This window comes from Astyanax mexicanus, chromosome 11 (genome assembly GCF_023375975.1).
Source record: "Astyanax mexicanus isolate ESR-SI-001 chromosome 11, AstMex3_surface, whole genome shotgun sequence".
In the NCBI taxonomy this organism is placed as follows: domain Eukaryota; kingdom Metazoa; phylum Chordata; class Actinopteri; order Characiformes; family Acestrorhamphidae; genus Astyanax; species Astyanax mexicanus.
Window position 1 is genome coordinate 39,857,589 of NC_064418.1, and position 25,679 is coordinate 39,883,267.

The following is a 25,679-nucleotide window of genomic DNA, read 5'->3' on the forward strand; positions in this document are numbered from 1 at the left end:
TAGGGAAAGACAATTTTGAGAAATCCATTGATGGAACAACCTGGTCTATATTCAGTGTATTCAGGTAGTCAGCTGACCTCATTCTTTCAGCACATACTGTTGCTGAACCTAAACCTGCAGACCAACTGCAGCATCAACCCCACATCATTTACTTACTTCAATCGATTTTTAAATGTCTCAAATGAGTAAGACCATAGTTAGACCATATTTACTGTAGCTGATATGGTGCAGCGATATGAGCTGAGCAGAACTCTCAGATCTCAGATCATTAGGAACCAGTTAGTTAGAGCATCCTAAGGTAAGTTTACCTACTGTTACTGATGTTGGTGCTACCTATGCTGCTTTTAAATGGAATTAAATTGATCGGGGGCCAAAGTAGAAGAGAGCCAATACTGGACACTTTCAATCCAGGCTGAAAATGTCTTATTGTCTGAGACGCTTTTAGCTTAGTTTAAACCATTTTTAGATCCTGTAACACTTTTTCTGATGTTCCTCATTTTGTTTTTATGATTGTATGTATTTTTCCATGTTTATATGAAGCACAAATAAACTTGCCTTCCTTGCCCTACTTGTATTTTTATATCTGTTGCTCCTTAACTCCTAGTGTTCCACTATTTTACTCCCCTTTCAATAAGAGCACAACTCCCTCCGATAGTAATAGCATGACTCCAAAAGGTTTTGGACAGCGCTCCGGCTTGCTTACGTCTCAAATGTGTATTTAATGGCGTGGTTAAAGGAAAATTGCGAATGGCAATTTGGTTTATTTACGTAACACACAGCGTCTGTATATGATAGCAACGACTCCAGCTTATCACCAGAGCCGTTTGAATGGCCGTTAATAGTCATTTAAAGCAGCAGGCAAATAAAGGCCCCCAAACAACATGTTGGCATGTATTTTACGAGGGGAACTGCTTCACGGAAAACTGCTCTGCTTGTTTTCCCCCCCAAGAAAAGCAAGTTCAGCGGAATTCCACGTCCTGCCCCACGTCCTGCTATGTTTACAATCCATGCGAAGAAGCTGAGTGCTCCGCTGCTCCAACATTCGCTCTACATTCTCGTTCGTTCTCCAACCAGGACTCTTGGAAACAAAGTCTTGTTTTCTCGTCTCTGAAAATAGATCGTGAGGCAAGTTTCTCCCAGTGCTGAGCGCAACTGCCTCTGCCAGCATTGTCATTTTCACATGTAAACGTATTCATGATTTGCCTGCTGGCCTCCGAGACTGGAAATCAAACCATCCGTGGAGACAGGTTGTGACGTCCGCCCAAAGAGAAGGGCCCGTTTCCCAGAATTTTCCACATAAAGAAAAGAACGAGCATGCGGGCCAAGAGAAAGGTTAATCTGCAATCACGAGGGAGACTTAAGAGCAACTGAGGGCAATTACTGAAACCCAATCCCTCTCCAAAACAGTGCAAGTGGACAATAAGCGAGGACACAATCAGCCAGCCTGCTCCATATATACTCCAACCCAACTTCTTCCAGCTGCTTTGCATATCACTATTCAACCATTCGCCCAAGTTCTTACAGTTTAAACTAAGGAATATCTCAATAAATCTCATAGTCAAGACAGGAGAAACTGCTGACCATTCTAGGCACCTTGCGTTCGCATGTGTTTGCTGACGGGGGAACTCTGACAGGTTGAGGCAAGCCAGCGGTGTCAGCCAGTCCAGGTGGCATTTATCCCACTGGAGTGGAAGAGTTATGAGCTAGAGAAAAACTTCTAACAAGCTGGTGAGGACATGACTATAGCCATCCAGAGGAGGAGTTATAGTATCTCCAGGAGATGTTCTACTTAGTCTCTCTCACTCTCTCTTTTGGACACATAAGACCATGTAAGACCATGTAAGACCAAGGTAGTTCAACTGCAAAGGAAGGCTATATGAAAATATTGATATATCAAAGAATTACAATATTATATTATGCAATACTGTCAGATATCAATTCTCTGTATTGATTCTCCAAAACACAAAAACTTCAATTTTGTGAATATAATTTATTTGCAGAAAATGAGAAATGGCTGAAATAACAAAAAAAGATGCAGAGTTTCCAGACCTCAAATAAAGCAAAAAAAAAAACAAGCTCATATTCAATATTTAGTGGAATAACCCTGATTTATAATCACAGTTTCATGCATCTTGGCATGTCCTCCTCCACCGTTCTTACACACTGCTTTTGGATAACTTTATGCCTGCACTCCTGGTGCAAAAATTCAAGCAGTTCAGCTTGGTTTGATGGCTTGAGATCATCCGTCTTCCTCTTGATAACATTTCAGAGGATTTAAATTCGGTAAAATTAAAGAAACTCATCATTTTTAACTGCTCTCCTTTTTTTCAGAGCTGTATATATTAGGTATTTTGGTATCAATTGTTCAGTCTTTTTCTTTTTCGGTCATATTTCATTAGGTGCTGTTTTGCCATTTTGGATTGTCAACATTTTGGTTGTCAAATATTCTGTGCACCTTACAAATGAATACAACTAAATCAAGACAATATGATTTGATGCAAAAACCATGTAGTTTTATTGGAAGATCTGAATGTTCCAATCTTAAGAATGATTGTTTTAAAAAACAATAAAAAATGTATAAATTTGAGTAGCCTAGGTACAGTCTGTACACCATCTTATAACAATAATTTTATAACCCATTTTTTATTTTATTTTATTTTGTTAATATATAGTGCTGTCATGAAATAAACCCCCCGAAATCAAGTACTGTGGCTTTCACTGTATTGCTACAATTATAGGAGCGATCATAACGGTCCGCAAATAAAAGCAATCCTCTCGAACTAAATTATACATACAGTGCCCTCCATAATTATTGGCACCCCTGGTTAAGATGTGTTCTTTAGCTTCTCATAAATTGAGTTTTGTTCAAAATAATATAGGACCACGATGGAAAAAAAGAGTAAAATACAACCTTTAACTCAAGTGAATTTATTCAGAACCATTTCTGTGTAGATTTGGCCACATGTTTAGGGTCATTATCTTGCTGAAAGACCCAGTGACGACCCATCTTCAGCTTTCGGGCAGAAGCCACCAGATTTTGTTTTAAAATGTCCTGGTATTTTAGAGCATTCATGATGCCATGCACCCTAACAAGGTTCCCAGGGCCTTTAGAAGAGAAATAGGCCCACAGCATCACTGATCGCCCGCCGTATTTCACAGTGGGCATGAGGTGCTTTTCTGCATACTCAGCTCTTGTGTTACGCCAGACCCACTTAGAGCATTTGTTGCCAAAAAGCTCTATCTTTGTTTCATCTGACCAAAGCACACGGTCCCAGTTGAAGTCCCAGTACCGCTTAGCAAACTCCAAACGTTTGCGTTTATGATTGTGAGTGAGAAATGGTTTCTTCCGTGCATGCCTCCCAAACAGCTTGTTGGCATGTAGATAGCGCCTGATGGTTGTTTTGGAGACTTTGTGACCCCAAGAAGCTACCATTTTTTGCAATTCTGTAACAGTGAGCTTTGGAGAACTTTTTATTTCTCTTATCATCCTCCTCACTGTGCGTGGTGGCAAAATAAACTTGCGTCCTCGTCCAGGCTTGTTTACCACTGTTCCAGTTGTTTTAAACTTCTTAATAATTCCTCTGACAGTAGATATGGACAGGTGTAGGCGAGTAGCGATTTTCTTGTAGCCATTGCCTGACTTGTGAAGGTCAACACACATCTGCCTCACTTGAATGGTATGTTCCTTTGTCTTTCCCATGTTGAAGATAAATGGCCTCTGTGTCACGTCATATTTATACCCCAGGGAAACAGGAAGTTGTGAATTACTAATTAAATGTTCCTACATACTCTGATCAACTTCGTAAACTACTGTAGAAGTGACAGAAATACTTTTATTAAATTGATTTCCTAAGAATTGTTAGGGGTGCCAATAATTGTGGAACAGGTGATTTTATGAAGAATAATTATTTCTTAGTCAGGGATTTTATTTCCCCCTTAAAATTCACTTGAGTTAAAGGTTGGACTTTACTTTTTTTTCCCATCGTGGTCCTATATTATTTTGAACAAAACTCAATTTATGAGAAGCTAAAGAACACATCTTAACCAGGGGTGCCAATAATTATGGAGGGCACTGTAGTCCTTTAAACCACAAGAGGGGACACGGGAATCCAACCGCAGCCTAACCCAATAAGGGTCTTTACACAGATCTGGCTGGAACAACAGCTCACTGCCTGATGTGCTGTATATCAGTGCGGGGCTGCTTTTCCTGGCTTTATTTCACTACCCGGCCCATAAATCAAGCGCAGAGGCAAAACAAGCGAAACAACAGCTCCGTGCTGAAACTTCTGAAATGGGCCTGCTTTCCATAAACATTCCTCAGGGAGACGGGGTCTGATAAGAGCTCCAAGCTCGTGGAGTTTAGGGCAGGGTGGGGTTTGAAGGAGGGGGTAGGGGGTGGGTTGGTTGTATGTTGTTTGGGGTGGGGAGGGGAGGTGAGGGGGGTACAGAACTCTTCCCTTACCGCCCCCCCCCCGCCCAACCCTTATTCGCTCCTTCCATCACTGGCTCGCAAACACTGCACTGTTCCCAGGGAAATATTTCACATTGCGTTCAGCAGTTCAGCTGGGAGTGGCCTGGGGTTCATGTGCTCAAAGATTCGACATCACTTAAAAGAACCTCCTGAAGAACACAACGTCCAAAACATCTCAAACCAGAGTGAGATCCTGAGATACGGACAGAGAGAGATGAGCACAGAGAGAGGATCCACGGTGATTCATGATACACAATACATGATATTTATCATCATATTTTCACTAAATGCATCAGTAGCTGTAGATTCTTGCTAATGCTGATTAAATAATACAGTTATTTAACTGTTATACAGTCACGGACATTGCTTTTAATCACTGAATAAATATAATATACAATATACTCAGAGATACTCAGTATCACTCATCACAATACTATAGTACGCACTTTAATTTTTATACTATAAGGTGCATTTGAAATCCTTTAAGCACCTTATAATCAGGTTGAAAGGAGCAGTAAAGCCACTCCTCTGAAGTACAAGCAGAATTATACAGGAGTTTTAGTGATGTTTCTCCAGCAGTATTAGCATTAGCCGCTAACCACGCTAAGCGCTAGCTCTTTCAGCATTCAGCAGAGGTGAGTATATCAGACTTTAGCCTGTGTGTTTGCCATTTTAAAACAAGCTATGTCGAACGAACAGCTAGCTATATATCACTCTGGTTTATCGAAACACTCAGGGTTCCTCAGTGTAGCACTGTCGGGTGGTATTAGCCGCTAACTGAAGCTAGCGCTAGTGGTTAGCTTCTAATGCTAGTACTACTGCTGCAGCCTTAGTGGAAATCTGGAAATCTTAGCTTGCTCTGAATAACAGAAGTGCTTTACTCACTCAAATAAACAGTTTTAAGGAGAAAATCTGTGTAGATTAACATTCTGCACTCGTTTGACTGTAAAAGAAAATGTTTTTTTTTTTTAAGAATTACAGTTTTGTTTACTTGACTTAGCTTAGATTTACAGGTCTTGTCACTGGGTGCTGAACTGGAAGGAACACATGGCGACACCTCTGTTCCTTACTAGTCTTGCATAATGTACTTTATAATCCAGTGCATATTATAGTATGAAAATTACGATATATCACAATAGGATGAAATATTGCTTTATGGTTATTGGTTATTATTATGGTTTAAAACCAGGTGTTTCAGTTTCATTGTCCAACCCCTGTATATATGTGGGCAAAAAACAACAAAAGTCCACAATAGATGATTTCATAATTATCAAATATTATTGAGGTCACACCCATTTATTGTACAATGATAATCAATCAATAGCGTTGATAATAACATGCTCAGTAAATGTGCATCCCTACTGAATAAATAAAATATCTACTAAAATCTGGGACAAAAAAGCTGTTTACTTCCCTACATGACCTGATCTCACCCCCAGCTGAACAATTTAACCAGTCACTAGACTACACTGAACTGAAAAAAAAAATATATATATATAATAAAATGTTTACTACAGGTGTCTGGCCACCAGTTGTGTGAAGCCCTGCATGAAGCCTGGCTGCAAAGCTGCCTGCACGAAAAGAAAAACAACATCGCGAGGAGGGAAAGGAGGTAATAAAAGTCTAATTCTCAGTCATGTAGTAGAGAAAAACAGGCTCGTTTTCAGTCAGTGGGAAGTAAAACAGGAACATGTATCTATGTGGTGAGAAATCGCAGGCCAAGCTGCCACTCCGCTCAGAGAGCAATCGCCTCTGATTGACCAGCCCTGATCGGCGCTGCCCGCGGCGCATGTGGAAGCCGTTAGGAGATGCGGTCACCACTCTGAGATGACGGATTGCGCTCTGTGGGTGAACAACAGCGGATCTGCCCATCTACGCTGCTGACATCCAGCAGGCTGAGGGAGATACCTTCGTCAGAATCAAATTGACTGATTGTCTGGAGCTGTTTACACTACGGCTGCAGTGCTTAACCCTTAAGACCCTACGGACGGATTTTACGTCCAAACAAATCGCTTAGCTCAATTCCTCAGGAATGCCTTCAAACATTAGCATACACCATATATGGTTAGAAAGGGCGGAACTTACTCTTTATAAAAGTGTTTCACACAGAAAAAGTGTGAAACTACCTGCACTCAAAATAAAGCTAGGTATGTGTGCACTACTTTATATTGTTTTAATTTTACTTATGCAATCAATCAATCAATCAATCAACCTTTATTTTCACTCAGGAAAAACATTGATAGTGACCCTCATTTACAACGTTGCCGAGCATTTATAACATCAAAGGGATTGAACACATTTAATAATAAATTCCAATAATAAGAAATAAAATAGCACAAAATGTTACTAATAATAAAAAATAATAAAAATAAAATTTTAATTTTAAATCATCATTTAATAAAAATATATATGTAAAACAGAAATTTCTAAAATACTTAAAAAAAACAAAAATTAATTTGACACATAAAAAGTAAAAAATATATAAAATATAAAATACGTAAATAGATAATAGTAAAAGTATTAAGTAAAACGTTAAAAATGATAAGAAGTGATTAAATTAATAATACAAAAATAGTAAAACATTAAAATAAAATAAAAATAAAATAAAATAAAAATATAAATAATAATAAATAAACAAAAAGAAATTAATTCAATTAAAAATTAAAATAAGGTAGATTAAAAAAGATAAACTAATAAAAAAGTAATTTATTATTTTACATTTTTTACCAAGTACTTATTTTGCGCTTAACATTTTTTTTATTTTGACTAAAATGTTTACATTTTTGTACATAGTTTTTTTATTGTGTGTCCTAATGACAAGTGTTTTTCTCATCATTTTATGGAATAACTCTTAATTATAATATCTGTTGTTATTATAAGCAGCTGAAAATACATATCTAGTATAGTAAACCAGTTTTGTTAAGAGTTGAAATATTATTGGCCATATTGGTCCTGATAAAAATACTGCAAGGCATAGGCTGCTCTGACTATCAAGTTTTTTTGCAATTATATCTGTCTGATAAAATTACTGTGTTATCAAACCTGAAAGAGGACCTGCAAAAACTCAAAAACTGGAAAATACACCAAAACAGGCTCAAAGGGTTCAAAGGGTTAACCTGCTCTGTAACACGCTTCAAAACTCAGTCAACATAGTGCTGTAGTGCTGAATGAATTCACCAGCGAACCACGCCAGAGGAAATGTGGCAAGCAATAAATTTGCACAATTTGCGCAGCATTTCCCAGTGTTTGCGGAGAGCAGACCGCTCGTTATGCCCATGGCTGTGGGGGAGGTCAGTTAAGGCTGTTCTGACATCAGCGGATCATGGTGGTAGGATATTGAGCAGAAGAACAACAGAATCTGACAGGAAGGGCTGACCGCTGGACTGGCACCGCTGGGTAATTATTGGGGACAATGCTCCACTTAGCTTCAAATGTAAAACCCTCATCAGGCTGAAACACCACGTCAAAGGCAGCAGGAATTCGTATGGGAGAGCGGAGAGGGGCATTTCTTTTTTTTTTTTTTTTCGTTCTTCATGCCTTGTTTCCCACTCCGACCACTGCTCTATAAAGCCCGTTCACTGAGACAAACCATACAAACCATTCTGCCTGATTGCGTGCTGCAATTCTTTGAAAAAAAAAAATACAAATAAGTTACAAAACCAAAGCTAACATTCCCATTAAAAGGCATGTTCCTTGCTCCTTTCAGCATCTAACCTTAAAAGACTCAATTGTTCAAATTGTTCTGGCTCTAGAGCAGGAATTAACTGGATTCTTTTCCAATGGTCTTCTCTAATGTGGATGCTCCTTCAAATTAAAGACTACCTGATGAATACACGCATGATTAAATGATAAATGGTCAGACATAATGATGCTTCCATGGCAGGCACCTTTAGCACTCCAATAATTGTGTTTCCAATAACGGCTTGCATGAGATTTGACTTGCATGAGGCTTGACCACCAATCGAATGGTCTGTCAAAGTTGAGACAGACCATAGCGATCATGACGTGACAACAGACTGTGGATCAAGGAATGCTCTGTTTAATGCTTTTACATTTTCAGAAATGGAATGTCCCATCCATTATCAATTGAACCATAAGCATGCTGGCCAGTGTTTAACCTTACTTACAAGATAACACCTCACAGTTTATACATGTGTCGGAAATTCCAAGCTGTTCCCTATTGCAAAGCTTCACAATCTGCACTTAGTGCACTTGCATACTGTGTTTCAAATACATTTTTGGCCAACTGTGCTCTCTCTCAAGGCTCCGTTAGCCGATGGCAAGCTACATGAACAGGATTCGAACATCTCGGATCCCCGATGTAGGAGTGTCTAAAAGAGTGGAGGACAGTGAGCGATTAAACACAGTGTTTAAAAACTCCAGCAGCACTGCTGCTGTGTCTTATCCACTCGAACCAGCACAACACACACTAACACCTCACGCACCTCCACAATGCCAATCAGTGTCACTGTAGTGCTAAAGAAAATGAGGCACCACCCAAAATAATTGCTGCTCTGCGGTGGTCTCTCCTGTGGGGTCCTGGCTATTGAAGAACGGGAAGATATTAAAGCATGCAGATGATCATAAGGCCTGTATCTACTCCTATATCCTCATTGGAGCTGGAAAATTGTGTAAAATGTGTGTAGAAACAAGGAGATGGTCATGACAATATGCAAGATTGGTGTATACTGTATAATACACACAGGCCTTATAGTAGATATCTGCACTGCACTGCACTGCAGAACCCTTCCCTATCGCATTAGCCTTTACATTAACCAAATAAGTAGGCTATAAAACTACAGTGGCTATATATTACGGCTCTGACTAACCCGCCAAAAGCTCCATTATGTCAATCTTGCACCACAGCAAAATCCATCAGACTAGATGGCCATGAAACAGCTCTGAGAACAGACTTTCTTATCCAAGTACATCCAAAACAGGCCTTCTTATCCACTTCACGCTAATCCTAAACACTTTTGCATTGCGTTTTGTCATGAGCCACATTTCCACTGGATCTGTTTCTTAATCCTCTGCAAGGAAGCAAACCAAGCCAACGTCTGAACCAGGGCACAAAACGCTCATCTATATACCAAAATCAGTTTCAAAATTTCACATTTCTCCCTCTGCATGTTTTACCATCTCTAATGCCCCACTTTTGTATTTCTGCCATTTACATGACACTGGCAAACTTTGCACCACGCCATCCACCAAGCTGCACTCATAAACAACGGGGCCAGGCGGCCTCGGTCTGCTTTCAAACAGCAGAGACACTGGAGCGGCTGAGTGGGAACAGAGCCCTGAAGACCATCTTAAATCATGCACTCCCTTGACACCTTCTGGAGCCTGAGTTCCTGCATAGGAATGTCCATGGCATACGTTCCTGCCTTTGTCAGCACCCCTTCCAACTCCTTCCAGGGCCTTTTCCTTCTCCTGGTTCCCAGATTGGTCCTGGAGTAACCCTGCCTATAGTATACTTTAGGGCTGCAACTAAGGATTATTTTGGCAGTCGACTAATCTGTCGATTATTTCTTTTCCAATTAATCGATTAGTCAACGATTATCTCTGCTGACACACCTACCTCTGTCTCCCAAACTGATCCAGACTTAATTTCCTAGAATGCAGCTTATACTCCTGATCATCATCACATGACACTCACTCGGTCTCAGTCCCCTGACTATTGATTGTTTTCACCTGCCTATCTATATATTTATACCCTCTCCTTCGTTCAGTTCATTGCCACGTTTTGACTAGCCATCTAGCATTACTAACATTCCTGTCGCTCTTGTTTGTTTTTTTTGTGTATGACCGTTTCTACTCTATTTTTTGCTATTGACTTTTTGTCTAGCCCTTGTTTGCTAAGCTGCCCGGCCTTGCATTCTTTGGTATGTACTTGTAATAAAAGCCTCTCACCTTTTTTAAATCTGCAAGTGTCTGACTTATGTCCAATCCTGACATCTGCCATGCCCTCCATCTCTGCTTTCTGTGGGTACGCCTCCTATTTCTAGCTTTTTCTGTCTTTGCTTCAAATCAATAGAAACAGCTAAACATGCGATTTAAATGTCCTTTAAGTGTCCAGAACATTATCCTTTAAATGTGGTGAAAAGTGATGATATTTCCTGACCAGATTGCAAACCATTTTTTTCTGTGCCTGCCTGGTAGTCAGATTTGTTTCCATTCAAGCATTTATAAGACCAGAGTGCACACCAGCTTTGGCTCCCTACGAGATCTACAGGATCTACAGGACTTCCAGGATTTACATGCCCAAATGCATGCTCCAATCTTTTGGAAAATGTGCAACAGGATATGGTATAACTTCTTTAGAAGAGGAAAATAAAACGTAGCAAAGACACTGGAGCAACATGGTTGGGAATCATTGCTCTAAAACCGATTCAAGAACAATACTGGTCTTGGAAAACTGCTGAACACCATATGCATCAGGTGTAGTGGGAGCTTGGGAAACTCTAAAATGTGCTGAGCAGTGGAAAGCAGGTTGACCCCCAGCCCCCCCCCCCCCCACCCAGTAATGCCCTCTCACCTCTGCAGATCTCCCACTAATTCACTGTGACCTTGTGAAAAGCGTAAAGAATACGCCTCACGCTGGACTCTTCTGAAAGCAGAAATTCTTCAGCTGGTTTATCTGGATTTTGTCAGCTGGCACAGAGCTTTCACTCTTCACACCACTTATCACCGGGGAATGTGAACATCTTGAAGTTATTTGCTCGGCGTGGCTCAATAAACCGGCACTGTGCCGCTGCCTCTTTGAGTAGCGCGACCCACCAGAGTGACAGAGCGGGCATACCGTATCTGGAGCAGGACCTGATGAGGTAATAAGGACTTAAGTGGGTCTAGGTGTCAAATGGGAATGGAGAGGCAATTTAAAAGATCCTCCCCGCAGCCTATGAAACCTCACACGAAGCCACCAACATAAAGCTCGAGAATTCAGACAGCCACATGATTTATGTAAGACCACTAACACTAGAGAGCCAGAGCATCAGAGAATGATCTTTCACTTTTATCAAGCTTCTAAACTCTTCATAATCGCAGGCGCCAAAGCGAGAGGTTCTTGTCCAACTCTTGTATTTCCCCAGTCATAAAAATGCCTTATGTTTAATCTGTGGTGAGAGGAGAACAGATCTCCAGAGCTTCAGAACTGCTGGTGCTAAAACATGGCACAGGAATGTAAGCAAAGCTGCACAGCACTCAAACGATCAAACTTCTGATTGCGTAAGTTGGAAAGGAAATTTGCTTCTACAACATCAATTCCTCTGTGGAAATGCGTCGAAGGGTGAGTTACACAGTCATAACTTCATACACACTTTTTTATACACTATATTCAGACCTATTCGAGGAATAGTAACATTTGGGGACTTGCCTATGATGCTTTAAACCAATACAGTAACCATTTATTTGCAATTTAATGATCTAATTAAGTACTGGTAGCTAACTAGCTGTTGCTATTGCTGATGTACCCCCTTTTTAAAGCTTTTTACAGCTGTCTGAGTTACATATGTAGAAAAAAATGCAGCTACAGAGCTAGACACGTCACTATGACCCTCTTTACACCTCTTTGGGTTTTAATCAGACTAAAATCAGACTAAAAACTGCTCTGTAGGATAAAATTAAATTCACTGCAGATATTACTGGGGTTTTAGCTGTACTGGGTACTGGTAACATCTTACGTCTTAGAGAGATGTATGTATTTACACTGCTATAACGTGGTTCAAATGGACTTTGGACCACCTGGATGAAGTGGTTTAAAATTATCAGACTTGTATCTGTTTAAAATTCATCTTTAGGGGATGTCTGTAAAAAATAGTTCACTTCTAATCGGTGATTAAACTCTTGCATCCAGATTGCAATTGAAAAAAACAGGAGAACCAGTGAGTTTTTTGGCGTTCAGTAGCTCCTCCATTTCCACTCGCTGTTGTGTTTTTACATGGATCTCCGTGGAAACACGTGCCCGAAGTTTAATTACGGTGTGTAGCAGTGGACAAAAAGCTGTGGATCCAGACAAGACTAAGGTAATTTATTCTGTCAACAGCACTTTGTGTAATGCGGTACTGTTACAAATTAACGATTAGTCGACAATGAAATTTGTAGTCGACAAATTTAAATAATCGACATAGCCCTATCTGCTTATGGAGGAAAGTTCATACAGTGTTCATACAGAGGAGAGAGTGGATGAGAAAGTGTGGTGTGTATTTTTTGAAGTTTTCAGAGAGAGAAAAAGGCAGGAAAAGAAGCCGAGCAGCTGGCCAAGATCAGTAAAGGCAAAGAGATGCAGATTTATTCATCTGGCAGCTCCTGCAGCAACGCTGAACGCTGAATCTCCCAGCCATGGGATGAAATGATCCCTGAACTTTCATAATGGGCCATTTTTAAACATACATTCATCAAATGGAATTCCACACTGTACAAAACAAAGCCCGGAGCCTCTGGCCTACTCGCTCTCCCACTCTGCCTGGGAGGCAGCACACGATTCAAACGCCTTTACAGGAGGACCCAAACACTCCTAAATCACAATCAGAGCCAGCCAGCAGGGTGTGGTGGGCAGTTAAGCAACACTACACACAGTGCTGCCTTATCCCGTCATCTCTGGGATGAATCCTTCACCACGTCTACTGTATATCTATACTGTATCTCCTCTCTTACAGTTTCAAGAGTATCATGTAAAGCTGGATCATCATTACTTCTCAGGAAAAGTTTGATATGATTTCCAATGAAATATTCAATTCTCAGTGCACACGCTCCATATATGGACAGAATCAGCTACAACAGACTGGACAATCTGGCAGCTTTTGAAAAAAAAATAAGAGACCACTTAAAAATTACGAGTTTCTTTGATTGACCAAATTGAAAAGCTTTGAAATAGAATCAAGAGTTAGATGGATGATCACAAGTCATCAAAACAAGCTGAACTGCTTGAATTTTTTGAAAAAGTTATCCAAAAGCAGTGTGCAAGACTGGTGGAGGAGAACATGCCATGATGCATGGAAACTTTGACCAAAAACCTTAGGGTAATTCCACCAAATATTGATTTCTGAACTCTTAATGAACTCTTTTTCTAAAAACTCTGCATCTTTTTTGTGATTTCAGCCATTTCTCAACTTCTTATTTTCTGCAAATAATTGATCTAAATGACAATATTTTTATTAGAAATTTGGGAGAAATGTTGTCAGTAGTTAAATAAATAGAATAAAACAACAATGTTAATTTTACTCAAACATAAGATAAACTGATTTGAAACTGAAGTGGTCTCTTTATTTTTTTTTTTGAGTTTTATTTACTTTGAGGTTATAAGGAGCGTTGTTACTGCACACAATCTGTATCTATTGCACTACATACACTAAAATGTCATAATTATGTTGTCCCATGACTAAAAAAAAACAAAAAAAAAAAAATACACTAACTTCAGAATACTCCTGCATTGAATCAGAATTTGATTTTTTTTGCCAGAGTCGCTGGAATCTGTTTTCACGGACAATTCTAGTCAGATGCAACCAGTCATGATTATTGCCACCCAACGTGATGTACTGTAAGTAGGAATGTTTTCTGTAATGCATTCCAAGAAAACATCGCAAGTCTACGGCCCTGGCTTTAAGAATCAGAAACACTGGTTTCTAACACCTCTAGCTGTTCAATTAAAACCCAAACCTTCATCATGAAATGTGCACCAATTATAGATCAGTAGGCTTACATTGGTGCAATCTAAGAATCTAAAAATGCATTACTTAAGAGCTCAACAGCAGTTGAGCTGTCAGAGTGTCTACAGCGCCAACGCCTGGTTCTCTTACTCTCTCTACTTTCTCCCCAAACCAGCAGTTACATGGTGTTGCATTTCCTAAATGCATGCATCACGACACGTCCAGAGCTGAGCGACTGCATGGATACAGCTGGTGAAGAGCATCGCTCTCAGTCGCCGCAAAGCTGAAATCAAGTCCATCTTTGGGCGCCAGCCAGTATACACTCGCCGTTCCCACACAAACAGCATGCTGAGCCAGGCGGTATGTATTGGTTTACGTTGCTCTTGGCTGCCCAGAGCTCCTCTGGATGCGGCGAGTCAAACTGCGAAGAATTTAGCGGCGACTGATAATGGAGAAAAATGACCAGCACAAACATAAGCAGCAGAGCAATCAAACGAAGGGAGTCGGGGGGGGGGGGGGGGGGGGGGACAAAAGCCTGTCTCCTGCTACAGAGGACACTCCCACGAGAAAATGACGCGACACGTCCAATCACCCCCCAACCCCCTCCACTCTACAGCCAGAGATTCTTGATAAATGTGCTCGCCATGTTCAGCACAGCATTAACCCTCTTTCCCCTCAATTTGAGCCAAATTAGTCAAAATTGCATCGGCGAAACGTGCCAAGAACACAAACCGTGCAGCGTTTCCCACGGTTGAGCGCAAAGGGGTGGGGGTGGGGTTGCTGGTGTGGCTCGGGGATTAGGGTGTGTTTGTATAGAGGGGGTGATGTAGATACAGTATCTGGGGTCAGAAGGGCAGATGGTGTTGTAGTAAGGTGGAACAGCACCCATAGCTATGTAAGCAGCCTCTGGAAGCAGGAGGAAGGACTGGCTGGCATCGTAAACACCCCTTTACCCCACTATACTTACAGCAGTTTGATGAGTGTTACTCTGATGCCAAGCAGATAAATCAAACACAAAATTCATATTCATATTCATATTTTTGTAGATATTGAAATACATTTTCATGTTTCTTTCAAATTAGAAAGTTTTCATTTTGAATTGAATGTAGAAACGTATGTCCCTATTTAGGTGCTTTGTCTGTTTAAGCTTTGCAATTTACTTTTTTCTATTTTTATAAATAACAGTAAGTCATACACACTCTTAAAGGTGCTTCAAATGTTTTTTTTAACAATGTCATCAAAAAAAAACTTACAAAACAAAAATTGGCTCCCTATCTAAATTGAGCCTGTTTACACCCAGCATTAACACGTGTTTTGTATCCAGAAAGGATATATCAGGATATAGTTTATATATATATATATATATATATATATATATATATATATATATATATATATATATATATATATATATATATATATATATATATATATGTACTGGATTCTTTGTACATTTGCCACTAAAATCCAATCCCAGTTTGAACAGATAAGATCTGATCGTAATTTCCTAAAATTTCAAAGCAATCAACAAACACTTTCCATTTAACTTTCTAAAAACATCAGTTCTCTATCATTTTTATACAATGTATATTTTTATAATTGATTTGGGAGACTCCAAAAAAACAACTACTTAAACTGCAGCTAATTAGTGGAAACTTACTTTACACTGTAATACTGATCTCATTTACCAGTAAGCTTGAGTGCCAAGTTTCATGGTAATAATCCTTGTCTCGTATTAAGGTGATTTTTTTCTCTCTGCTTGCGTGGCAAAATCATATTACAGTAAATGCATACAAGCGTCATGTCTGATTACCTAGGAATATGGATTAAATCATAATCCAATCATAAGGCTTCCTGGAGGAGAGCAAACCTGGGTCTTTCTGCAGTCAAGTGAAATCCAAATATAGTCAGTCTGATTACCAAAAAAAACAGCTTTTTTCTGTACAGCAGAATCTGATGAACCATTAAAAGGTCTACAAAAAAATCTTCTTCTAATGTATTTATCATTTCCTAAACTATCACTATAAATATATGCGTAACACCTGTAGCACATGTAAAGGCTACATTAACAGTAACAGTACTTACGACAGAATGTCTCAACTAATAATTGACACTCAATATACTATTACAGTATTCGCAAGAAATACAAAAAAAAAGCTGTTTAGTAAAAAAGTTAGCCACAATATCCACAATAATAATAAACACATTGAAAGGACAACGAAATAATCAAAAAGGTGCTTTGTCACCTTAAAGCAACACCATGCCAATTAATCAATTAATATTGAGTTGAGACATTACTTAATATTACATTAATAAATGTTTTATTACTGCCATAAGTACTGTTATTTGTGACCATTATTGTAAAGAGTATATATATATATATATACATTCTTACATATTGTGTTCTCAGGTGTGTGAATGTTAAGTGCTTTTCCCCATTTCAGCTGTAAGAACATGTTGGTATTTGGCACTCTGACCTACAGAGGCCGTGTGGTTGTGTGGCTTGACCCGCTGGTCGCTGGAGTCAGTGGCTGGAGGCCGTTGCACGTGAATGACATGCAGACAGTGTACTGTCTGAGCCGTCTGTGCGACAGACAGAAAGACACACACAAGAGAATCGTGCGAGCCAGCGGCAGACAGTGTGCCGCAGGGGGGCGGCTATTGTTCAGCCCTTTACAGCAGCTTTGTCATGCTGTCAGCCGCAGTTGTTACAGTAGAAAGGAAAGCGTGTGAGGCCACGGTCAAACACCGCCGTCACAAATCAGCCCTGAGTAACCTCACTGCGGGAGAGCACTCTCACTTTCACACAGCTAACACAGTAGCTACTCAACCCCGGGGGGGTGGGCTGGAGATGTTCTCTTTACAGCTCACACACACACACACACACATACCATTCACTGACATAACTACTCCTCCGCTGGACTGGACTGTAGTCTGAATAGCTTTATTAGCACAAATATAGACTACGTAAATTTACAGAACGTAGTCATAAACGTACACAACTGAACACATTCAATACACTAGACTTCTGTTCCCAGGTTTAAAGGATATCTCCAGTATCTATAATATTAGCTGTTTGTCTCAGATCTTTCCTCTAGCTGATATAAACATAGTTTTTCTAAGCTTTAAGTCATCAGAGCAGCATTTCATAAAGCAGATCTGGTCCACATATAGACCTGATCATTAAGATCTGGTCCACATATATCCAAATATTTTTTGTCTACATTTTGGCCCCTTTCGTACACAAGAAAACTCTGGTTTTGGTCACTGAACACTTTTTTGGAGCTTTTCCAAAAAATATATACAAAAAAATATAGATTTAAAAAAAAAAAAAAAAAAAGTGAAATTTTGGCTCAATCCCAAATGCCTTCTCATATAGTACACTACAGAAGTTCACTAGAACAGGGGTTCTCAACTCGTCTCATCAAGGAACCCATTAATTTGTGACTCACTTTTATAAAATACAAGCCAAACAGATTTATTTTGGAAAAAAAATATCCTTTATAGGGCTCCAAGTGGTCCAGCAGGCTAAGCACTGCTACTATGATTGGGAGATTGGGGCCAGTTCGAATCCTGTTCATGTAGCTTGCCATCGGCTGCCGAAGCCCCAATAGAGAGCACAATTGGCCTTGCTCTCTCTCATTCCTAGGGTGATGTCAATCAGCACAAGGCGTCTGTGAGCTGATGTATTGGAACAGAGTCGCTGCGCTTTCCTCCGAGAACACTGTGATGGTACACGGAAATGCTGCGTCAGCAGCAGTTTGACAAGAGGAGGTGGCTGACTTCAGATGTATCAGAGGAGGCATGTGCTGGTTTCACCCTCCTGGTGTTGGGGCATCACTAGTGAAAGGGGGGAATCCTAATGAGTGGGTTGGGTAAAATTTAAAGAAAACTAGCAAAGTAAAAGTAAACCAAAACCAAAGTAAATTTAAAAGGAGGAACATGACAACTACATAAAAGTTACTACAATAAAATTAAATATTAAAACAGCACAAAATTAGATATTTCACTTTTCTACATATCTCTGCATCCAGAGTATATTAGTAAGAAACCCTCTATGTCTCTTTTTTCCCCCCAATATAAAAGACAAGTACAAAATCAGAAGAGTATTATTTTTTTTATGTATTTACTTTTTACAAACTGTCCGCAACCTACTCTAGAACGTGTTCACAACCCACTTTCTTGTCCCAACCCACCAGTTAAGAATTGCTGCACTAGAACACCAAAATAAAACTACACCTGAAATGATACTAATACACTAAAACATCATAGCACAAAGCCATTCAAAGTGCATCAAAAAGGCCTGAGCTATAGATTCTGAGCTACTTCATATACAGTAGCTCAAATTCAGTCCATGTCAAGCCAAAGAAACATTTGTTTCCTTGTTTTGAGTATTCAACAATCTACAGTAAGCAATTTGACAATTGAACACATTTACAAGTTTAACAGATCTGATCGGCTGACAGTCCTTTCCTGCCAATGTTTGATAGTCATCTAGCATTAGTCATCAGTTTATCCCAATACTGATACCAATCTGTTCTTCAGCCATTGTTTATCTCATTTGTTGATTCATGACTATCCTTTATTTATCAGATTTCTTCCAATTTCCACCTCAATCAGAGCTGGGTGGATGAGATGGAGGTCTCCTCCCAAGTCTTGGCTCTTCACAATGTTTCTTACAGATTCTTACCGAGTTTTCTTTCCTGGCATGCTCTCCTCCACCAGTCTTACACACTGCTTTTGGATAACTTTATGCCACTCCTGGTGTGAACATTAAAGCAGTTCTACTTGGTTTGATAGCTTGTAATCATCCATCTTCTTCTTGATTATATTCCAGATATTTTTAATTTGGTAAAATCAAAGAAATTCAGCATTCAGAGGTTTCATTTTTTTTCCCAATGCTATATTTAGTTGAGCATCTTTGAGGCATCAATAATAAACCATCAAAGCAAAGTGAAAAATAAACCACATTTAAATGTGGTTCAGATCAGACATTAGAGAATTCAGATTCTATATAATTTCAATCTAGATATGCCACAAATGTGGGATATGAACACAGCCTAAAAGTCTGAACCTGGATTTCACTCTGGATTTCAAGCCATTCTGGACAACATATATAGACAAATGTGAACTGAACTGAACTTCCCAGTGGAAAACATTCTTACAGTTCCTTCTTAACATGTTCCAGATTCAAGCAACTACCTACCGCACATATGAACATAAGTAAAGGAACGCTGACTTACAAGCACTAGAGCAATTGAGCAATCATGTCAAATTTCCCTTGAAATGCCCTTATTTTTCACTTGGTTCCCATTTTAAATAAAGCTCTTTTATAAAGGGTTTGTAAATAGTTTAAAAAGGAGTTTATTAATGGTTATTTATTAGGTTATAAACCATTAATAAGCAGTTAAAACCCACAGTAGGAAAAGCAAAAGTGGTCTGCTGTGTACAAAATAGTGATTCCACATTCAATTTTACTGTTGTACTGTTAAACCACAGATCTTACTAGATGCTTATCTTACTTTGTCTATATCTTACATCAGTCAGTGTTAGCATTTGTGTTAATAGTTTTTTCTCACTGTTGTTCTTTCTATTCATGTGTTTTAAGTGCTTATTATTCTTTAAAAAAAGTATTTACAACCTAATTTATAACCATTAATAAACCCTTTATAAAGGATCCTTATTTTAAAAGCAATACTGCAGATGTTTAACCATTAATAAGCAATAGCTATAGCTATAAAGTACCTCCTCTCACTGTACCTCGCTTTATGTACCTCTATGTTCTTCAGCTCAGCAGCTCCGATCTTCATGTCCTGGCATCACACACACACACTCACACACTTATACACTTATACAGTGAGCCAGCAAGCCAGCCAGCCAGTCCTATCCACTGCATTACTTACACACACCATCTGAGAACACTTAACACACACATACACACTCTCTCAGCAGCTCTGTAGCTCTCTATGTGTGTGTGTGTGTGTGTTTTCATACAAAGAACAAGCCAAGTCAAAGCTCCGACACACTGCTGCAGCGAAAAGGGTTAAAGATTCTTTGCATATCTGAGAAAAGAGAGAGAGAGAGATCTGACCGCAGGCGACTGACCCCACAAAACACACATACACACACAGAGTCCTCAGTCCTGACACTGTAGGTGTGTATTCTGGCGAATGTCCCGACAATACACAAAAACAAACACACACCTTCGCTTACCTGAAATACAGCCGTGGCCATTCTTCTTCTTCTTCTTCTTTGCGTGTGTCCAAATGAATGTGTGTCTATAGAGGAGTGTGTATCGCCGAATTCTGCTCTACTGCCACATTCTGCTCCTCAGACCAGTGCAAACGTCCAGCCAGCCTCAACCATCCACTTTCACACACACACACACACACTCTCTCACTTACACTTACATATATTCACACACACATACACATACACACCTCTTGCTGCAGAGGTAGAGTGCAAGAGTGCAGAAGGTAATCCAGCAGCTACAGGAAAGAGACGTGTGTGTGTGTGTGTGTGTGTGTGTGTGTGTGTGTGTGTGTGTGTGTGTGTGTGTGTGTGTGTGTGTGTGTGTGTGAGTGTGTATCAGTAAATGTGTGTGTGTAGATCCTTGGCTGCTTCTAAGAATCGAGAGTCCTGATAATAATTTAGCTGCATTCAAATCTGCAAGACTGGAAAGTCTAGCTTCAGGCTGTTTCCCTCCCTCTCTTGATCGCTCTCTCTCTCTCGCTCTCTCGTTCTTTCTTTCTTTCTTTCTTTCTTTCTCTCACACACACACACACTCTCTCACACTCTCACTCGTTCTCCCTCTCGCGCTCTTTCACTCTCTGCCTCTGAGCACCACACACTCCCTCTTTTCCCCTCTCTCTCCCTCCCTCTCTCTCTCTCTCTCTCTCTCTCTCTCGCCTCATGTATGTGAGGAGGGGTAGAGAGGGAAAAAAAAAAAAAACAAGGGAGCCAAAAAAAAAAAAGAAAAGCATACAACCAAAATTCCCGAGCAAAAGCATGTGGGCTGGACTTGAGTTTGACAGACAAAAAAAAAACACAACCCCCCCCCCCCCCCCCTCACCCCCTAATACACACACCCACCCACACCAAACCCCCCACCCCCTCCTCCTCCTCCTTCTTCCTCGACTCCTCGCCCTCCGCCCTCCTCTACTCTTGTTGTTATCAAGTTCTCAGCTTACAGGTTAAACATGAGTTGACAAGCTCACAGCTCACTCAGCATGGGCTCTGTGGATCGGAGCGGAGGACACACACACACACAGACATATATACACACACACACATATATATATATATACACACACACTTACAGAGATCTGACAAACCCTGACACTATAAGTCCCTGGAACATGACAAGCAGAACAAACCTGGAGTGTAAACAGTTGTACCCAATCAGTCAAGGTTTAGTGTTTAGTGTCTAAAGTAATGATACAGCTAATGGAAGTTTATATAGTGGCACTTTAAATACATTATATTGAATATAAGGTATTGGAACAGCAGCTTAAAAAACTAGGGCCAATCCCATTTCTCCTTTGCACCCCTTGTTTTTTTGTTTTTTTTTTTCTTTTTTTTTATCATTTTATTTATATTTTTTCTCATTTTCTCCCCAATTTACACAGCCAATTCCCAACCCAACCCACTCATTAGGACTCCCCCTATTACTAGTAATGCCCCAAAACACCAGGAGAGTGAGGACTAGCACATGCTAGCGCATCCTCCGATACATGTGAAGTCAGCCACCGCCTCTTTTCGAGCTGCTGCTGATGCAGCATTGCTGAGTAGCATCACAGCGCGCTTGGATGAAAGCGCAGCGGCTCGGTTCTGATACATCAGCTCACAGACGCCGTGTGCTGCGGACATCACCCCTTGTTTTTGAGTGTAACCTTTTTCCTTAAATCAGAGTTACAAAGGAAAAGGATAAAATCCTTTCTCTAACAATTGAGACGATCCTTTTACTGTCTATTCATTAATTTTTCTGTGATTGGGAGCTCAAATGAACTTTTATTAACTTTTATTTACTTTTTTTTTTCTTTTCCATCCTAAACGCTGCAGCTTCCGCCATATTTTGCTCCATTTAAGGTGAAACAGGTAAGTTAGCTAGCTAGCTAGTTACTGAGATGGACTAATACAGTTTTTTCTTTAGTTTTTTTATGAAGAAAATGACCATGAATCATTGAATCTACAAATTAAACTATTATGATTTTGGTGGTTATCATATTTCTTAACAAATTGCTTTAGCAGCCACCTTGCCAGTGATTCTCAAAGCCCTCTGAACCAGAACATGAGCCAGAACACTCTACCCCTACATTTACATTTATATTAATGGCATTTAGCTGACAGTCTTATCTAGAGCAACTTTTAAGGTTATTTCTATTACAGAGTTGTGCCAGTGTAGTGTTAGGAGTCTTGCCCATGGACTCTTATTGGTGTAGCGCAGTATAGTCACCCAGATTGAGAATTGAACCCCAGTCTCCCACATGATGTGGTAGCTCACTGGCATGCAGTGGTTATCCACTGCACTACACCAACCACTACCCCTAGGTGTGAACAAGAAAACAGAAGGGTAGGGCAAAGTGGTAGGGCCAATGAGAAAATGGGATTGAGCCCTAGAGTTAGCGAGGAATTCATTTATTTTTATTTTTGTTTAATGTTTTGTTATATTGCCAAGTATATCAATATCGCCAAACACCCTGAAATATTTTAATATTATATGTAACCTCTCATATCTCAAACAAACACAGGATACCAATCCTTAGCGCTTTATGCTTAACTGCTCAAGAGAATCCTATTCTGTTAGAAGTACTACTTTACGTAAACCAGACATGCTTGTTTGTACTTTTGCACATTTGGGTCAGCAATCAATGCAACTCAAAAGTAGCTATAAATATGCATTTAAATGTATAAACTGTACTGTATATGTAAAACACAACCTGTCAAGTTCGCCATCAATGTTTCTCAATGTTCCACCAATTAATAATGAATCTACCATGAAGGTCATATTAATGTAGGTATTGCTGCACAGTAGAACAGTGCACCACCAAACCAGAGCCTGTTATATCTCCCTGAATGTCATTTGTAGTCAAACAAGGGTTCCTGTTTTCCTGTTCTACCAGTCCTCAAAACAGTTCTCAAAAGCTTTTCTTCAGCCTCAGGACCTCAGTTTGACCACCACTGTTCCTGTTTGTACAGCAGGACTGTGCGTTTGCAGAGCGTTGGACATGCAATGGTTTCTGTGTTTAGAGCGTATCTGTATAGAAACTGTACACAAGTAGAAATAACACATTTTTTAATGTTGTTTAAAATCTTTTATTTTTTATCTTTGGAGCAGCTAATCTTCTAGGTTGCTTAATATTACTCCTATATAAAATTAAATTAACTTCATATACCATACAGGTCTTATTTAAAACTACATATGGAGTAGTCTGAGCTAGCAGGTATATGCACAGTTTGTGGTTGAGTTAGGCAATGATTGATTTTTTAATCTTTTTTTCTAAATATGGCCAGTCTAGACAGAAAAGTAATATCAAAAGTAATTAAAAGCAAATTCAGAGCACTGCTAAGACAGATCGCATTTTCATAATTTGTCCGCAGGTTGTAAAAACAAGACTTACTGTACTCATCTAAACTCACAATCACTATACTGTCAGCTATGATATATGCGCCACAACCACAACTGAGGGATGGGTTATCTTTAATAACTCAATTACGTACAGTACAGTTTCTCATGAAAGAGCAGATAATAGCCCTTATATAATCTGACAGCATAACAGCAGATAAGATCATACTGATTGAATGGTGTTACACAGCTATTAGTATCTGTGCTGCGGGTCTCGGAGTGCGCTATCTGTTGCTTTAGAGGCGAGTTAAGAGTCCTCGTTGAGTTGCTGTTGCTCGTTGAGTCCTCTTTGAAGAGCCTGGGCTTGCAGCACAACACAATGGGCTTTCTGTTGAGTTCTTGCTGAGGGGTCTGTTCAAATTACACCCACTTCTCCCGCCCATGGAAATCCTCGGCTTTCTAAGACACGCTAGCTCCCTCCTCCAGAAAGGAGTGGGGGACCATGGAGGAGTTTTGGGCCTGTTTCATAAAAGAAACACCTGAAGCACTGGATACCTGTCCCTGTTGTTAGGACTTAAGCAACTTCAGGAGCTGGATTTAAGGCCAAGAATTCTTATTTAACTAACAGCAAAACAGTAACAGAGATATCAATGCAGTGTATTTGGTATTAAAGTGAAATCATATTGTTTTTCAGTATCAAAAAACAACAGGGCTGTAAACTAGAGGGAGAACAATAATATGTAACACACTTTCTTGGGGACAAATTGAGTATTATACCAATTAAAGGTTTGGATACATTCAGATTAAAAATACATCTGAAATGATATAATCAAACAAAAAAGACCATATTTTTCGCTCTATAAGGCGCACTGGATTATAAGGCGGACTATCATAAAATGTCTATTTTCTGGTCTATTTTCATATATTATTTTATACAGCAGATTATGTGACACTAGTAAGGAATATGGGTGTAGCCATTTTTTCCTTCTAATTTAGCAGGTCTCACCACTGGGTGGCAAAACTAAGCCAAGTTAAATAAAAAAAAATGTAATTCTTAAAAAAAAAAACTTTATTTTAAAAGTAAAACGAGCACTGGATGTTAATCTACACTGATTTCTCTCCTGAAAATTGTTTATTTAGGTGAGTAAAGCACTTCTGTTCATTTACTGTACAGTAAGTTTAGATTTCCAGATTTCCACTAAGGCTGGGTGCAGCAGCATTAGCATTACAGCTAATGCTAGGTATTTGTTGTGGCATCGTAGGTAGTTGTTATGGTGTTTCTATACATGGCTTCCTAAAGTAGTGGTAAAGTAGTGTTGTTATAAAGACTATTGCTGTTTTATCCAAGGTAGTTGGTTTGGTGCTGCGAAGTAATTCTAAAAATGTGTTTAGTGGTGGCATTGTTATTGCTAGATTGTTACTATTGTTACTATAATCAGATCTCAGATATGGTTGATATGGTTTGGGTAAGTGGTTGCAAGGATGATTTAAATGGGTAAGATGTGGTTGCCATGTTGTAGCTAAGTATGTTATTGGCATAGCAGTTATAGATTTGCCAGATAAGTAGTAGGTGGTTCTGATAGATGGTAGCTATGGTATTGATTAGTTGCTGCTAGGGTTTTGCCAACTGGTTGCTTGCAAATTCTAATATTTGTTTGAACCGCCTTTAGTTTCGATTTCGGCACAAATTAACTTGGCATTGTTTCGATAAGCTTCTGCAATGTCACAAGATTTATTTTAATCCAGTGTTGCAATAATTAATTTTTCACAAAGCTCTTGCAGCAGCGTTGATTGATGATGGTAGAGTCTGACCACTGCACAAAGCCTCTCTTCTTCATCCAGCACATCCCAAAGATTCTCAATGAGGTTAAGATCTGGACTCTGTGGTGAACTCTCTCAATCCATGTGTGAAAATGATGATCTTATGCTCCCTGAACCCTGAACTCTTTCACTATTCCAGCCCCATGAATCCTGGCGTTGTCATCTTGAAACATGGTCG

General features: G+C 39.6%; 1 protein-coding gene across 10 annotated transcripts in view; it reads right to left on the reverse strand.

The window, feature by feature from the left end:
- Window positions 1–25,679, reverse strand: part of tns1b (tensin 1b) — a 358,347-nt gene that overhangs the window by 150,792 nt on the left and 181,876 nt on the right. The window contains exon 1 of one of the 10 annotated variants that reach the window (XM_049484883.1): window positions 20,329–20,993. The exons of 7 other annotated variants lie outside the window; for them this stretch is intronic. In XM_049484883.1, the coding sequence (XP_049340840.1) occupies window positions 20,329–20,349 (21 nt within the window). In that variant the 5' untranslated portion in view covers window positions 20,350–20,993. Of the gene's footprint in view, window positions 1–19,875; window positions 20,286–20,318; window positions 20,994–25,679 lie in introns of those variants that run through there. 2 more of the 10 variants (XM_049484884.1, XM_049484885.1) reach the window with 2 other exon arrangements.